Below are 17,261 nucleotides of genomic sequence, written 5' to 3' on the forward strand. Positions count from 1 at the left end.
GGCGAGTCCATGCGTGTACTTCACCAGGAACCAGTAGATGACCAAGATACCAAAACTGAGGTGCAGCAATCCCACGATGCATTGCGAGTCAGTCCCGGCCCTGAGCGAGAGGTTCTTAGCACCATCCAATGCCCCAGACCCTCAATATAGCGCCCCCTCCAGGACTGGAGAGCGTCTCCACACTATAAAGTGCACTCGAACGGCTACACGTCGCTTATCTCTTGAACATATTGCAACATATTTATACGAACACACATATACACGCACACAAAAATCATGCATATTTTGGACCACACCGTTTTTCGTCAAGTATCGCGATTCGTCTCGTTACGAGTCCTGAATGGAAATGCTCCATTTAGGTTTGCGCAAACATGCACGCTTGGTTTCAGCCCTAAATCGGATGCTTAACAATACCACGTCCATCTCTTTTTCCAATTTTTTTTTTTTTTTTTCGGATTACGAAAATACCAACAATGTTGGACTACTTCGTCTCCTTTAATTATAAAAAGACAAAAAGTTACAAAAACTCGTTAAATACCTGATCTGAGCGTTTCTTGTGCATAGACTATACATACAATAATACTAAGGGCTGGCTAGCTAGCGTAGCACTTTTTTAACGTTAAACCAAACCAGTAATAGCACAACCCCTAAATTCGGCATCGTTATTCACGACTTTATTTTTTGATGGTCGTAAAAGTGGCCAAATAAAGGCGCTGCGATGAGTAAAGGTTGGTTAGCTAGCTTAGCTCTTTTTTTTATCGTTAAAACTAAACCTGTAATATCGCAAGCATTTTTTACGAAAAAAAAAAACTGAGGAAGAAAGGACAAGAGGAACTTGGGACTTGGAAAGGGAAAAATGGACAAAAGTTATTTGTGACATTTTTTGATGCTCGTAATAATGATCGAACAAAGGTGATGCAACAATTAAGAGTTTGCTAGCTAGCATAGCTATTTTTATCGTTAAACCGAAACCAGTAATATTGCAACCCCTTATATGAAAAAAAAAAAGCTACGAGGAAGAATGAAACCGAAAGACTGAAGAAAAAGACAGTCATCAAAAATAAGGAAACTCTAAACTTACGAAGAAAAACAATTTCTTTGCGACATTTTTGGATGGTTGTAAAAGTGGTCAGACGAAGGCGCTGCAATGAGTAATAACCGATGAAATGCTTTTCCACAGAAGTAGTTTGTTTTCATTGTCTTTAACGGTCCTCGGAGACAAACCTGTTGTCTTTGGTTGTTTCTGGGCGAGTCGCTGCAGCGTGAACACAAACCGAACGACTGCGAGCGAAGACACGCCCGCGTTTCGTCAACACCCGCGTCCCGTAATGATGCCCTTTGGTGGTTTCCTTGGCAAAGACGCACAGAGTTTAGTAGCTGGTGCATGTGCAAATAAAGGTCCTTCCCAGCATTCCTTGCGGCAGCTAGTGTATCTTTAAAAATGGTTTTTGGTGGTTCCTTCCAAAGTTCAGATGGATGAGATCTCTTACGTTTCTTTGTACCTGAAATGCCAAACAAATAACGTGATTTTCTGATGCTTTCAGATGTTAAACATCAATGTAATATGACAGTATTTACCCGCTTTGTAGGGTGAATTCGGGAAGGGCTCCGAGAGACGTCAGCTGCTCTTCTAAGGCCACGATACGCAGGCCGATATAGCCAGACGACAACAAGAGCAGAAACACCCTGAACGAGACAAAAACACACCAGTGTCGTTTGGTTAAAGGCATGTTTGGTATCAGGACTGAAGGGCGTCTCGAATCACGCTCATCAAAACATTCCTGTACTGCTGCAAACAGGCAAGATGAGACTCGTCTGCCTGGCAACCACTTATATTTTGACACACAATCAGGCTGAGAAGAATCTCGTCAGTGAGCTTAGGATGATTAGTCTTTAATATTAGAAAGGAAACAATATTACAATAATATTACAGGAAACATTGCAGCCTACTGACAGGACTGGTGATACTGCTATAGCTTACAATGAGATCGTTCTAAAGTAAGTGTTTGTTTAATTCAAGTCGTTTTAAAATCAAGGTGTGCCCAATTTTTTTTTTTTTTTAAATATAACAAAAGTAACCCTCATATATTTTTAGTAAAAAATTACTTTTTTTTTGGTCAATATTTGTAATACACATCTGTTAATACATTATAAATTATATACAAATATTAACAATTTAGTAAATCTTAGTCAAATATTTAGCAAACACTAAATTATGTTTCACTAAAATCTTTAATATACTTTAATCTAAATATTTTTGTAAATACTCCGTATTTTAAAAAAGTAGTAAATATTTGCATAACATTCATAAATCATGTTTTAAGTATTTTACAAATGATTTTTTACTAAATATTCATATAACATTTATAAATCATTTTTGGTAATCATCTAGTCAACATTTATGAATATTCTATAAATTATTTTAGTAAATATATATATATATATATATATTTTTTTTATAAAACATTACATTTAGTAAATATTTAAATAACATTATCATTTTTGTAAAAAGAAACCTTTGATAGATGTTTTAGTAAATATTTGCATAATTTTTGCTATTTAATTTTTTCTTTTTTATAAATGTACTAAATATTTGCATAATTTTTAGGAATTATTTTTTCGATAAATACTTTATATTTTAGTATATATATATATTCAATAACTTATTTTTAGTAAACATTAAATTTTTTTTTGTAAATATTTTAATACATTTTAGAGTTTTTTTTAAGTAAATATTTACAGTAAAGTACAACATTTAGAATTTTTTTAGTAAATCTCTGATAAAGTTTTTTTATTTCTTTTTTTTTTACTAAATGCTAAATACTAAAATGCTGAGAATATTAAAAATATTGCTAGTTTTATTTTTAAATGCATATTTCATAAATATTTTAATATTTAAAAAAAATATTTCATAAATGGTTTAGTAAATTGCATTACATTTTATAAATTATTTTTAGTAAATATTATAAATTATTTTAAGTCAATATTTTCAAAATAATTTTTTTTTGTGTAACATGAATTTTTGGTAAATATATTTTCATGGATATTTACTGTAAATGAATGTCTGCTTTATAACTTGAATGTTACGCAGTTTTACTCACAGGATCAGGTAGATGAGCAGCAGAGTGTTGAGGTTGCTGACTTCTCTTTGGATGAGGAGAGATCGCGCTCTATCCGTCACGCTCCAGACCCACGAACTTCCTGCGGTGAGAGGAAGCAGAATCTCCGTTAGCCAATCAAACACATTATCACTCAGAGTCACTCAGATCTGCGGCGGTCTGTCTATCGTACCGGTGTCTTCGTCCCCCGAGCTCTCGTCTGACATCAGCGGTGAGCTTGTGTTCACAGTGTTTTCTGAAAGAAAGAGCGAACACAGTGTGTTAAGATGCTCCTCACACAGCTGCGGGACGTTCGGCAGGAAGTGTGTACGCACCTGGAGCGAGTCGAGACGCAGAGAGCTGGATCTGAGGAGACACCTGGCACGAGTCGTCCAGACTGGACTGACTGGAGTTCTGCTGGAGAGAGACGCAGGTTTACAGTCATTACCAGATCATCTAGAGCCGGCCTGAAGCCCGCGAGCGCTCACTCACCACACGTTTGGCCTGATCGAAGCTGTTCTCGGCCGAGGAGAAGAGAGGGCTGCTGTTGGCACTTCCGTCCTGTCAGAAACCAGAGCGGAGACGCGTCAGGAGTGAAGAAAAACACAGGAAATCACGACAGCAAACGCTCGCTCACTCACCTCCAGCTGAGGACAGACGGATCGCAGAAGCTTATAGCAGCCTTCTCTGTTACGCAGAGACACGAATAAATACTGCAACACAGAGAGAGAGAAACATTCAGATGATTTAATATCAGTAATAACAAGAAGAAGCATTTTAGGAAATATATTCTTATATTTTATTACATTGTTTTAACATACTACAGATACAAGTCAATCTCTAAATAAATAAATAAATATTTAAGAAATAAATATTTAAAAATGCTACAAAAACAAGTAAAAAAAATATATATAAATTATTGATAATGGAAAAAAAAGTGATGTAAAAATAGATGCAGTATTATAGACATTATTATAGAGAGAAAAACTCAAAATAAACTCTGATAAAATTTAAATCCAAAATAATATTTGGATATATATAATAATACTATATATATATATATATATATATATATATATATATATATATATATATATATATATATATATATATATATATATATATAATTAACATTATTAAGATAAAAAAAAAAAAAATATATATATATATATATTTATATATATATTTTTTTTTTTTTTTAATTTTTTTTTTTACGAAAATAAGTATTAAATGTAAAGGGAAATTTTACTTGTGCATTTTTTCTTTTTTGCGTGTAATTCCAATTATTCTCAGTGCTATATATATATATATACTATATATATATATATACACTGTGACACAATGTAATTTTTAATTTAATTATTTGTATTAATTTGCATTATTCAGTACATCTCACTAAAATTATTGCAATACTTATTTTTAATAATTAATATATATATATATACACTGTAACACAATGTAATACATTTATTATTTGTATTAATTTGCATTATTCAGTACATCTCACTAAAATTATTGCATTTTTTTTTGTTATTTTAATGATTTAATCAGTTCATTTCACTAAAAACATACTGTAATACATTAATATTGACACTTAACATTAATCAGTATGCTTCAGAAAAAAATCCTGAAACACATTTTTATAAAAATTTTTAATTGCCATCAATCAGTATATTTTCAGAAAAAAAGTTTTTTTTTTTTTTTTTTTTTTAGCATTAATCAGCATAAATGAAATATTTTTTTTCACATTATAGTAAAAAGAATTTCACAGGACAATGTGCTTTTTAACATGATATTATTGTAACAGTGTTTTCTGTGTTGGTTTTGGCGGTGATCTGACCTTCTCTCCGTCTGTGGTTCGGATGGAGATGGCGTTTGGTACGAGCAGCGCTGTGTTCTGCTTCTTCAGGACGCTCACGCTGGCGACGGGAACCAGCAGCTGAAACACACACAGAGGAGGCTGTTAAACCGGGCTTTGATGGAGGTCTGGACGGCTGCGGACCGGAGCGCTTCATCACCTTGGTGTCTTTGAGCAGCACGGAGGAGAAGAAGCACAGGCTGCTGTCGGTGATGTACAGACGGCCGTGGTAAGGCACTTCCTTCTGCAGCGCACAGACGTAAGCTGGAAACAGAGACAGGCGTCACAGATCCGTGCGCACTACTGAGTGTAAAAGACAAACTGAGCCCGTTCTCTCACCATGCAGCAGGTCTTCAGTCTCAGGGACTTCTGGGAAGAGTTTGTGGAATGTTTTGTTGTGCTTCATAAAACTCTGAGAAGAAAAGGGAAATGAGAATTAGAAGCGTTTTAACACGTCACATTCGAAAAGAGTAATGAAGAGTCGTCTTACACTTCTTGAGTTGAGGCTTTCGCTTCTCTCCAAAGGTCTGTCGATATCAAGAGACCTGCAATAAAACAACACATATTTTACACATCCATAAGTAATTAAAAAAAAAAACACAGTATGTATAGAAATGTTAAATTTAGATGACTTTTTAAAGATTTTAAAATATATTTTTATGTATTTTTTTAATATACTTTAGCATTTCTTTTTTTTTTTTTATATATTAAATTTTCTTTATATATGAAAACAAGATATTTTATATAAATGTAATTTGTTTTGAAGAAAACAATGTATTTTTTAATTTATTCTCCCTTTGTTAAATTAATTTAAAAAAAAATTAACTATGTATGAAAATGAGATTTTAGATATCGGTAAAGGCCTAAAACATGTTTTAAATATTATAAACAAATATATTTAATATATTAAATATTATAAATAATATTAAATATATTATATTTATTAATAACTTCTTAAAAGATAATTTTTTTATCATTTCTTCTTTTTAAAAATATTTAAAATTTTTTTTTTTTTTTTACAAAAACACATTTTAGGAATTAATGATTGCAAAGTTATATATTTATCAAATATTTATATTTTTAATTAATATTTTAATACGACTCAAAATAATAAACCACAAAGTTAACAGAACGTTTTAGGAGTTAGTGATTGCAAAGTTATATATTTATCAAATATTGCATTAAAATTATTTGTTATTTGTTGGAAGAAATAAATGTAATATTCCACTGGTTGATAACCATAAACATTTACCGCCCATGTATAAAAAAATTTGACTCTTATATTGATTTTTTTTGAAGTAAATAACGGGTAAACGTTGATTCACAAGCTTTCAATTATGGTATAAATGCTTGGAAATAATATGTAACGTTTTAATCCCAATAAGCTTTGGGCTTTGTTACTTTTATTATAACACAAAGCCTCAGCCTTCTGTCAATTTTGAGATAAAATACAAACAATAAATGTTTTTTTTCGCTCTTTAATCTGTAGTGAGATATTCGCCTCCTTTCAAGCGGCATGTGAATCAATTATATTTTACTATTTAATATTTGCAGCACGAAATAAAAACGAATAAATATTTGAGTGCATGTTGAAAAAAAAACAGAACAATTTAATACAAACGAGTTTCTCGTGAAATTTAAAAGTTTGAAGTTTAAAAAAATCGTCAGTAAGCCTCGTGCTGTTTTTCGTTTTAAATGTGAAGAATTCACGCAATGTAACATGATTTTATTATCGTAATTTTGACTTTATTCCTAAAATATTATGACGCTAATCTTATTTATTTTTTTGAGAAGGATAAACTGATCAAAAATGCTCAATCACTGTCTTGCGCTGGCAGCTTTGTAGGCTATTTAAAAAAAACAAAAAAACTTGAATTTAACAAACATAAAATGTTCCAATCTTATATTTTAAATTAAAATAATAAAGAATCGAAACGAAATAAGACCACTTTGCCATTAAAAACCAAAACTACACTATTATAATGGGCAGATGTAATGTGTTAATCCTAATATTCATGGCTGAATTAATCTGTTCTAATCTTAATTAATCTGTAAACTTTTTTTAAAAATGCTATTAATGTTCATGCTCATTTTTAAAAAAGAAATGCCCTAGGATCCTACAGCCTTGTGAGCAGTTGATAATAGACGGACGTTATGTAGTATTAATATGTTTCAGCAATCATACAACCATCAGTTGGCTTGGGTTAGGATACACTATTCTCTGATTAATTAAACAGTTTGTAATCATACAGATTGAAAGCCTGAATAGTCTCTCTCCCTCTCTCGCTTTTTATGGGTGTGTGTTTATGCGTGCATGGGAGCATGCGCGGGAGGGGTGCGATTTTCGACTACTAATCGAATAATACCCAGCGATTATCGAATATTACTTTTGCTTGAAATGCACACCCCTGGAATACACCACTTATTTTAGAGTTTTTTTTTTTTTATAATACCCAGCGATTATCGAATATTACTTTTGCTTGAAATGCACACGCAGCAACTATTTTAGATATTGATGCAGACGCCGCTCTCGTACCTGGACAGGACCTGCCGGCTCAGGCTCTTGGTCTCCAGCTGATTCTCCTCCAAACTAAGCCCCTTCCTGCTCCCCAGCTTGCTTTTCGTCCTCCCCTTCTTCACCTTCGCGGGGATCGTCCCGGCGTCCACCGCATAGCTGTGAACACAGCACAGGATCACCGTCAGCCTCATGACTACGCCGCTCACACCTCTCGACTTCACGAGGCCATGTGGACAGACGGGAAATACTGGACATTTTGCTTATTTAATAAGGTCAACACCAGGAGTAATGACATCAGATCACGCACACAGCTCAGCTTTACGAGCTTCTCTCAGCCGCTGATATGAGTGTAATGTTTAAACAGAGTCAAACGCGCTGGGAAAGCAAATATATTATAAAACAGATTGAGAGCACATCACTCCGACCTCTATAACACAACCACATCAGTAAAAACTCAAGAATAAACATTACAGACTGAAAAACAACCTTTAAAGCAAACCCCGCACCAATTTTCACTTGGAAATTGCTAGTTAAACTCAACAGGTAATACACTGAATGCAGCCCACCGAATGTAAACCTACTCTAACAGTCCAATACTCTCGCTTATAAATGATTCTATACCTGTAGAGATTATTTCCATGCCTTCGAGATAATCGCAAACTCAACGATCTGTTCATCCTCAAAAAGAGTGTTCAAAACTGGCGTCAAGCCATACCGCTGGAGTCTAGCAATAAATAAAAGCAAATCTGAGTCTAGAGGCTCACTGAGTCTAAAAAACAGGTTTGGTCTGCGGGTTGCGTTCAGTGGAAGCTGCAGCCTTTCTTTGTATGCAAATGAGTGTGCGGAGTTGTGAGGTCGGGTCTGGTATTTGGTTTTTGTATTTGGTGGTTCTATTGGGAGCTGCTCTCTTCCCACTGTATGCAAATGAGTAGGCGGAGCTCAAGACTGGTCTGCGGTCGTGTGCTGCTTTTTCCTGTATGCAAATGAGTGGGCGGAGCCTCTGACCTCAGATGGTGTGACTGTGGCTTGTATTGAACACCTGCACGCAGAGGCGGGAGCTGCAGGTGAAAACATGAGAGACACAGCAGCGGCGCTCAACAAGAAGCGAAAGTCGAATCGCTGTAATTCTTCACCTGAAAGGAACTCAAAGTAACCGCTAACCGCTTCCTCATTCAGAGGTTTTTTTAAATGCCCATTTTGGCCGCTATAAATGAGAAGCACAGCTGCTGGAAACCACGTCACCTTCCCCAGCATTCAGAGTCATTAGATTTATGACTCGAGGACAAACGTGTGACTTGCTGAATTATATATAGGTTAAAAGACAGCATATGACATGTAATAAAAACACTTGTAGTCATATGACTAGGCGTCACACTCTAACAAGTCTGAATTAAATTTAAATTACTGTAAATATATATTTAATTTGCTTTAAAGAAAAAGTATCTTTTTTTCTACATGAAAATGGCAGATAAATGTATATATAAGAAAAATATATAATCACTTCTCTTTATATACATTTATTTTCCCCTTACATTTGAAAATGGCAAATATATATATATAATATAATCACTTCTCTTTATATACATTTATTTTCCCCTTACATTTGAAAATGGCAAATATATATATATAAAAAACACATAAACCAAAACATTTTCACGTTTCTTATTGATCTTTACAAAAAAAAAAATAGATAAATATTTTTCTTACATATAAATAGCAAGATGTTATAATCTTAAATACTTGTTGAAAAACATATTTTAAATTATCTTTATTTTTTTTTGTTTTTTTATTTAAATAAATATTTTATATGTATATCTCGGCCCAATAATATATATATATATATAAAAAAAAATTATATATTTTAGAAGTGGCCAATATATATATATATAATAAATAATATATATATATACACACACACACACACATACACACACACACAATATATATATATAAAAAAAGTAAAAATTAAAAAAAAATATATATATAAATATATAAAAAAATTAAATAATTTAAAAAAAAACATTAAATTGTATGTATATATATATATATATATATATATATATAATATATATATATATATATATATACACACACACACATACACACACAAAATTAATGTTTTTTTTTAATTATATTTCTTTTTTTTATTCATTTAATTTAAAAAAGCTTTTCTTTATGAAAAAATATTACTAAAGGCTAAAAAAAAAATTACATTTCTTTAAACAAATTAACTTTTTAAGAAGACTACGTTTTATACATTTTGTTAATTTTTTTTTCTTCATACATAAACATAACATACATATATATATAATATAAAAGAACCAAATAACATTATAACCTATTACCCAAATACCCATATTTAATGTTTAATGTAATAAACACACTGAGCAGGCATGCAGAGAATGTCTTAATCTATAACTACGAAGGGTGCAACGATTACGAATTACTCTCAAATGCCACGGAAACATTCCTGAGCTCATCTGCGGGGGAAGGGAGGCTTTTACAGCCAAAAGAGAACAAAAGAAAAGCATTACGACACAAGGAAGCTGGCAGCCACTGAAATAACGTCTAGAATTTTACAGAGCTCAGCCAGCTTTTGTTTGAGTGTTTTATCTTGAAACCTTTAGATATGAAAGCAAATCAATGGCACGCAAACACATTCAAAAGCAGAGCCACACCTGCAAGAGGATAATTTGGCGTCAGCGATGAAATAAACGCTGACTAAGGCGCTGCCAAAAAAAAAAAAAAAAAAACCAGGAATACCAAGAAATAATTCTTCATCTCATTTGCATATAATAACATGGAGAAGTTGCTAAATAAATATGCCATAAATGCAAAATCTATACGAGGAAGTAAACGTAATTTAAAAGAACTTAAACTTCACGTGAAACCACTGGGACAAAACACAATTATATATTATTTTATTTGTAAGATTTGAAATGGGTATTTTTGAATTTTTAGTTTTTAGTTTTGATTGTTGTTAGTGTTTAAGGTAACAGAAAATAATAATAAAAATGTAATTAAATTACAATTACTACTACTACTACTAATAAAAATATATTAAAAAAAACTATACTAATAACTATTATAGTGGTATAAGTATTCTGTAATATATTATTTTATCAATTATTTTGCATACAGAAAAATTAAAGAATGTAATAATGAAAAATTAACTATTTATATTCCCAGTCTCAATGGTTATTCTGATAATATGATAACAAAAAAAAAAAATTATGTGATTCTGGTAACAGAGTAACTTTTTACTCTATTACTTAAAATATTTACACAAAATGGTTTAAGCATAAACGAAAGCATTTCATTTACTGGATCATTTTCTTCAAGCAAAACATAATTGCTTCTTTCGCTTTTGCAATCAGCGTAAAACAAGCCACACGAGCTCTCTACAGACTGCAATGTATTAAAGACATTAAAGCACACCTCATATTGCAGATCTATTTTTAAACCCCTCAGATCACATCCGCAACGGCTTCACCTTTAACCGGCGTCAATAAACCCCCAACCACAGAGTTTTCTCATGTCTGAGGTTGTGTATTCAGGCTAAACAGAGGCATTCTGGGAATCTGCTGCCCCGCTGTGGGCGTCTGTGAGAATGAAAGCCTGCAAAGTCATCTGAGAAATGAAAGTGTTTGCGTTAAATAAGCCAAACACTCTGTTCAAACAGTTTGATTCAGAGCCATTATGTTTTCAACTGTGTGTCATTTGGGTTTAATGGCATTAGAACAATAATAAAGCACCCAGAGATCCTGTTTAGCAGTCTTATATCTCATGCACAATGAACCTCGTGACTTCTGTTTGTCCATATGATGCACAGTGATTTAAACAGAAGATAACGAGCATCAAACATCCTGTGCTGATTCGTCTGATGCTGAAGAAATGCAATGCGAGCTCAAACCAGATGAGATAAGCAGCAAGCGGTGACATAAACACACCAAACAAGGAAATGTGTTGGAGTTCAAGGCCCGTTCTCAGCGATAAACGTTTATCGCGCTCGCCTTTGTGCTGACAGCGAAGGTTCAGTCTTTAAAACAAAAATAAAAAGTCAAAATGTTTGTGAACGACTGGTTTTGGTGATTTACTTGGCATGAACAAAGACAGAACTAGTCAACGTTGTGGTCTTTAAAGCGGTTTGAATTCAATCCGCTAGCTATGAAAACAAATCCCCAGCAAGCTATACGAATATATATATCAGAGCTAAACTAGTTCGAAACGTCTCCTACCTTCCCAAATCCTCACACGCGGCTGTATCCAAGTGGTTTGGATCCTTCTCGCCATCCATTGCAGCGTCTTCCCAGCGCTAGCGACTACTGAACCGCTTGCGACCAGCTGGACTAGATGCTGAGCAATGGGGTCTAAAGGTTTACTTTACAGCTGCTCTGTTACACAAGCGCAGGCCGTCGGACAAAAAGTGAGATAATGAGGCACAGGAAAGCCAAAGTGGGAGTCGAGGGAGGGATAAAGGATCTTCTGCCGGCCTCCAACCGCGGGTGATGGAGGATCCCACAATGGCTCATTTGAATGCCATTGAAGGAATGCAAACTACAGAAGACAAGACTGAAGTCATGCAAACAAAGGCCTCACTAGTGGCAACCTTTTGTCTTTGTGATGGGGCAGAAGGTCAACAAACCCTTGGGACCTCCACAAGACCAGGAGTTTTTTGCAAGGATCTGATTTGGCCAATACTGGAAGCAAATAAACACTTAAAGTATACTGGAACGTTTCTGTGTGAACCTGAAATTGCTTTCCAACAACTAAACTCTGACTTTTGAGAGTGCCAAAAATGGTTACTTTATAATTTAGATATTTTTTTTTAATCAATTAGAAATCCGAACACAACAAACACTGACCAAAATCCAGGTTAAGCAAGTAAAAATGCTAAATTCTCTTACTGAGTGAAAAATAAAATAGTTACTTTGAATTTAAATAAATACTATTAGAATTTATATTTTTGTTTTAAACTTTGTACATCACTTTGGCCAACAGCTGTTGCTTTAAAAATGTGCTTTATAAATAAATATGACGGACTGACCAATCCATTACAAATCCAGACACAACAAATGCAAAACAATACATGGAAAAACTGACCGAAATCCAGTTTAAGCATGTTAAAACAGCTAAATTCTGACTTTAATTATTTATTTAACTTCAGTAAGTAACCTTTTTATAACAAGTATAATTAAATTTTTCTTCCTCAGTTACAAATCCAAAGACAAAATAAAATAAATATTCCATTCAATCTGACTGAGCAAACCCCAGTTTGTGAAAAAATAAATAAAAAAAATACATTCGATTTCAAACATGACATAAAAAAAAAAATCAATCAACCAAGATATCTGATTCCAATCATCTCTAATAAGTTACATTTTTCTCAAGACACCTAAGATATAAATGCAAACCAGTGTTATTTTAGTATCGAGTTATTAATATTTTGAATTTTATTTCCCTATTTTAATTTTAGTTAATGTTTCTTTAATTATTATTATTATTTATTTTTGTCTTTGAAATCTATATAGATTGTTCTTTTAGTTTCAGCTATTTTAGGAAATCAAGTTAAACTAAATGAAAATGATAAATGTTGTAACTTACTTTTTTTTATTAGCACTGAACCTTTTCTCCATCTGACCCCTGACCTCCTTGTGCCATTATAAATAAAGATGATTCATCCCTGGCCTAATGCACACTGCACATACACAAGCATTGAAGGCTGATGTTTGCCAATGGAAACACATTAGCTCATATACATCCACACCTGCACGGTGAATCACCAAAGATAGCGTAAAGATCCTTGTCCAGGCCTGAAAACAAGAAGTTCTTGAATCTTAAGTTCTGCACGTATTTTTAATCAGTATTTCTCAGGGCATTCTGTACTTCTGTTTATAAACAAGACACCATGTTCTAATGGAGAACATCCAGTGAGTGTTTAACCAGTTTCATGGAGAACGCTAGCATAACGTGATATGGAGAATATCAGGTCAGTTTTCATTGCATAAGCATAAGATTTTCACGCTCTGTAAAACACAAGGGTACTAGATCACCATTGGTTGACGGATGGGAGGAACTGTCAAGATCACTGACAAGAAGCCGACATGTAAACCAGAGATCGACGGGTTGAATTGTGTCAACGCTGCACACCAGGAAACCATAGATCATTTCCAAGAAAGCCTCTGTTAGAATTCACTAGTTGAGCAATTTGTGTGTTACTCAGCTTTTAAAATGAATGGACGTGAGAACACGGTCAAACCACACATATAGAACAGAAGGTCCTTTATCAAAGTGTGACAAATGAGCCTTGTGGGTGTTTGCTGAAAAAACAGTGATGTGTTAAAACATACGAAAATTTGAGCTGCACCATTTAACCAACAACAAACCACACTATACATCTAAAAAGAAAAATAAACAAAATCCAAACATATGAACGACGTAAAGTCCAAAGTTCATATCCATCTTTCAAAATACACCAAAACTTGGTTTCAAAACTCAAGATGACTTGCAAAAACTAAGGACAAACTCTAAGCGAGACTGTTAAAAATTGGTGTAACCACGAAATCAGAGCTAACACCTATAAAGAGAGGCATAGAATAAGATTTAGGCCTTGACATCTATCGAGCCATGATGTCCAGTCAAGAGACAACACCAATCCCTGTGGACAAACAACAGCTTGTCACTTGTGGACGGGGGCCAAACTTTCAACACAGAGGACATTTGTGCAAGTCACGTGACCTGAACGCGTCTCACTTCCTCAGTCTAAACAGAAAGAGGCCTTTCTTTTCATATACCAATAGAGTCCAAAGAAAAAAAAAAGTGGAAATTCCACACAGGAATCACATGAAACTGATCATATTTTGTTCTTTTTGCGTGGTTATACCTTAGGGGAATTCGTTTGGGGAAGTACATCATGCAAGTATTTATTTTTATTTTTTTCAGTAAAGGTGCTTAAGGTTGAGGGCACCAATATGTCATGGCTTCCTCAATGTGGATTTCACCAAATGTGTGAAATGCTGGCGACTGGAACACTGAGAACCTTGAACACTTAATCTTGAATACATTCGCGGACAACATGTTAAACAAGAATCAGGAATGTTGCATTGAATTGATGCACTAAGAAGCAGAAATACTTTAATGCACCAAATCTGGAAGCCACATTCAAATTTACAAGGAGTGGTCCAATCTTACTCATGGGAACCCAACTGACCTTCTAAAATGACCTCGGCTCTATCCAAACATAGTTCCTTATGTAGAAGCGACGCTTGAAAGCTGTTGTGCAAGACCTCAAGTACAACTCAACGTCCTTTACTGGTTATCTATATGAATGATAAGTGGTCAGGGCAGCATAGTTTACTTTACAAGGTCCGGAGAAGCTAATTAAATTCCATTGGGAAACAAAATTAGCCCAGACAGCTTGCCCACACCTGGCACACCACCTGGAACAAGCTTTTAGGCTAAAAATAGACTCTGATAGATAACGTGACCCACTTGTGTTGGAATACCAATACAACTGAGGGTCTACGAGATCATCTGGAGAAACGCTTGTCAATCTAAACCACTTACGGGGCATTGTGATGTAACGTCGACATTTAGCACATGCCGTAATTTGATTACGACACATTCCTGCTCCAAATTACATTTAGGACCATCACTGAAGACAATGCAGTTTGGCCAAGAAAGAAGTTAGTTTGCAATCCAGCTGCCCTAGTGAATGGAAAGCTCACACATCGATGGTGGTTAGGAATTTAGAGCATAACGGCGATTGGTTTGTTTACGTCAAGATTGCAGATGAGGGCTACACCATTCATGCTTCACTGGTATAAGAATATCTGGACTGAGCTGGTATATTAATAGCTATATTTTCCATCAAATGGCTCGATGTAAATCACAAGTAACTCACTCATTGGAAAATGTGAGTCAGGGAAATCAGCTCTAGTCTAAAACTAGCCTGGTAATTCCTTTACAATAACATGAATGATGCGATCCAGGTACAGTAGCGGCTTAACAACTCTAATAATAACCAACACAAAGACACAAGTCCACATAAAAAGCTGATATTATATTACGCTACATGGCTATTTTTTAGGAGTTTGGAGGTATCCAAGTAGGCTGACTTTGTATATGCAATAAAAAAAAACACATGGTGTTTAGATATGTATGCATGTCATATATTACCATATACATACACAATATTACATATGCACCATAGTAATACCATAATTCACAATGGCATGTCAAAACACACAGTGGTACTTGCATGATGCATGTCAAAAAACATTATCACCGCGGTGGTACACATAATAACTGAGGTGTACATGGTGCAGCCATGGTAGATGGCATTTTACCATTGTATTTTACTCTAAGAGTAACAAAAACATACTGTGGCAGTACCATAGTGGTTGTATCAGATAATACTATGTTATTTTAACATGCACCATAGTATTTCATGGCAGTCCAATGCTCTACCATGGTACCTGTCCAAAAACACAGTGGTGTTGATTCAATGGTATTTAAAAAATAAAAAAATAAAATAAACAATACGGTGTTAACATCTAACAGTACCATGGTAGTACCACAGTAAATGGAATGCAGTAAAAAGCATTAATGACAGGGATATTTAGGAAACGACTTGTAAAAAAAGCAATTTGTTTACTATAAAAGACATATAAAGTGATAAACATAATTATATCTAATCTGTATTTGAATAAGATAAATCAGTCAACGGGAAGCACTACTGTCATCACACGCGTGCACGCGCACACATATACAGGGAGGATTATGGCCATAAAACATCATCAATCTGACCTATATCAATAAAAACCACGCGCATCACACAGCCTTATCAAAACAAACTCACTAGGACCTTGTAATTATAATATGGACACAACATTAACATATGCAAATGAGCTGCGTGTAATCGGATGTTAAACTCACCTCTCCTTCATTAAATGCTTGATTCGCGATATGGCGCTCTCGTCGATCTTTCTCAGAAACGTTTTAAATCTCTCCCTCTTGTTTTCCAGCATCCTTCCTCTACGCAGATCGACACACGCCGACAAAATACGCCGTTTAACGAGGACGCAATGATCCGGTTTCTCTCCGGCGTCCCATGAACGCGGCCTGATTAACAAAATGAGACAAAATCGGACCAAGCGCTGGCGGCCAATCAGCGCGCATCTGATCAGCCGCGGAGCCCAATCAGGGCGCGACATTAGCGCTCTAACTCCGCCCATGCCCTTTTATGGACAGGACGCGTGTTTTCATGCAACGTGGTGGTACGGGGGGGAGGAAGCCAGGGTGGAGAACTAGTGTGAAAGGCTGATTATACACTAGGCGTTTGTGTTAGTGTTTTTAACTCTGTTCTCACGTTTTGATACGATCATGTGTTTTAACACTTCATGTGCATCTAAATGTTCACTAGTGATGGATTTGAGACATCTGTCTACCTATCCAACTTTTTTTTTTTTAATTTCTCTTATGTTATTCACACATATGAAACACTCCAGTCCCCCGGCTACATAATTTCATAATCAAATCACGCTCTGCTGCAGAAATTACCATTTCAACACAATTTTCCCCTGGATCATCTCATCGCTTTTGCACACATGACCGTGTCACATGACATCTCATGACCCGCATACGCCCTTTTATGCATAAAACATAGTGGGCGGCATGTGTGTGCAGTCAGTATTTGGAGGAAGGAGTTGACACAGCAGCTCACATTACACTCACCATCCGAACAGAGGAAGCACTGTACAAATATCAGATCCACAGCTAGTTCCTG

At 34.7% G+C, this 17,261-nt stretch overlaps 1 protein-coding gene across 5 annotated transcripts; it reads right to left on the bottom strand.

Moving 5' to 3' along the window:
• Window positions 1-1,201: 1,201 nt before the first annotated feature.
• LOC109066369 (GRAM domain-containing protein 2B-like) lies at window positions 1,202-16,704 on the bottom strand. 5 transcript variants are annotated; one of them, XM_019083393.2, is made up of 13 exons: window positions 16,412-16,704; window positions 7,493-7,630; window positions 5,447-5,501; window positions 5,296-5,368; window positions 5,117-5,220; window positions 4,939-5,037; window positions 3,740-3,811; window positions 3,591-3,659; window positions 3,434-3,512; window positions 3,292-3,354; window positions 3,102-3,201; window positions 1,579-1,686; window positions 1,202-1,502 (listed from the first exon to the last, which is right to left on the bottom strand). In XM_019083393.2, exons 1-13 carry the CDS (start codon window positions 16,687-16,689, stop codon window positions 1,487-1,489), a joined length of 1,254 nt encoding a protein of 417 aa, XP_018938938.2. In that variant the 5' UTR covers window positions 16,690-16,704; the 3' UTR covers window positions 1,202-1,486. The 5 variants fall into 5 exon arrangements, with proteins under 5 accessions (XP_018938938.2, XP_018938937.2, XP_018938939.1 ...); XM_019083392.2 differs by having other exon boundaries at window positions 3,434-3,515; XM_019083394.2 differs by lacking the exon at window positions 16,412-16,704 and adding an exon at window positions 11,713-12,275 and having other exon boundaries at window positions 3,434-3,515.
• Between the last annotated feature and the right edge of the window lie 557 nt (window positions 16,705-17,261).

This window comes from Cyprinus carpio, chromosome A22 (genome assembly GCF_018340385.1).
Source record: "Cyprinus carpio isolate SPL01 chromosome A22, ASM1834038v1, whole genome shotgun sequence".
Classification (NCBI taxonomy): Eukaryota; Metazoa; Chordata; class Actinopteri; order Cypriniformes; family Cyprinidae; genus Cyprinus; species Cyprinus carpio.

Coding starts and splice junctions, on each gene's coding strand:
- LOC109066369 (XM_019083392.2), bottom strand. CDS start 16,689: ATGTCGCGCCCTGATTGGGCTCCGCGGCTGATCAGATGCGCGCTGATT. Junction 3,355..3,433: donor TGCGTCTCGACTCGCTCCAG/GTGCGTACACAC, acceptor TCTTTCTTTCAG/AAAACACTGTGAACACAAGC. Junction 1,687..3,101: donor CTGCTCATCTACCTGATCCT/GTGAGTAAAACT, acceptor TGTCTCGTTCAG/GGTGTTTCTGCTCTTGTTGT.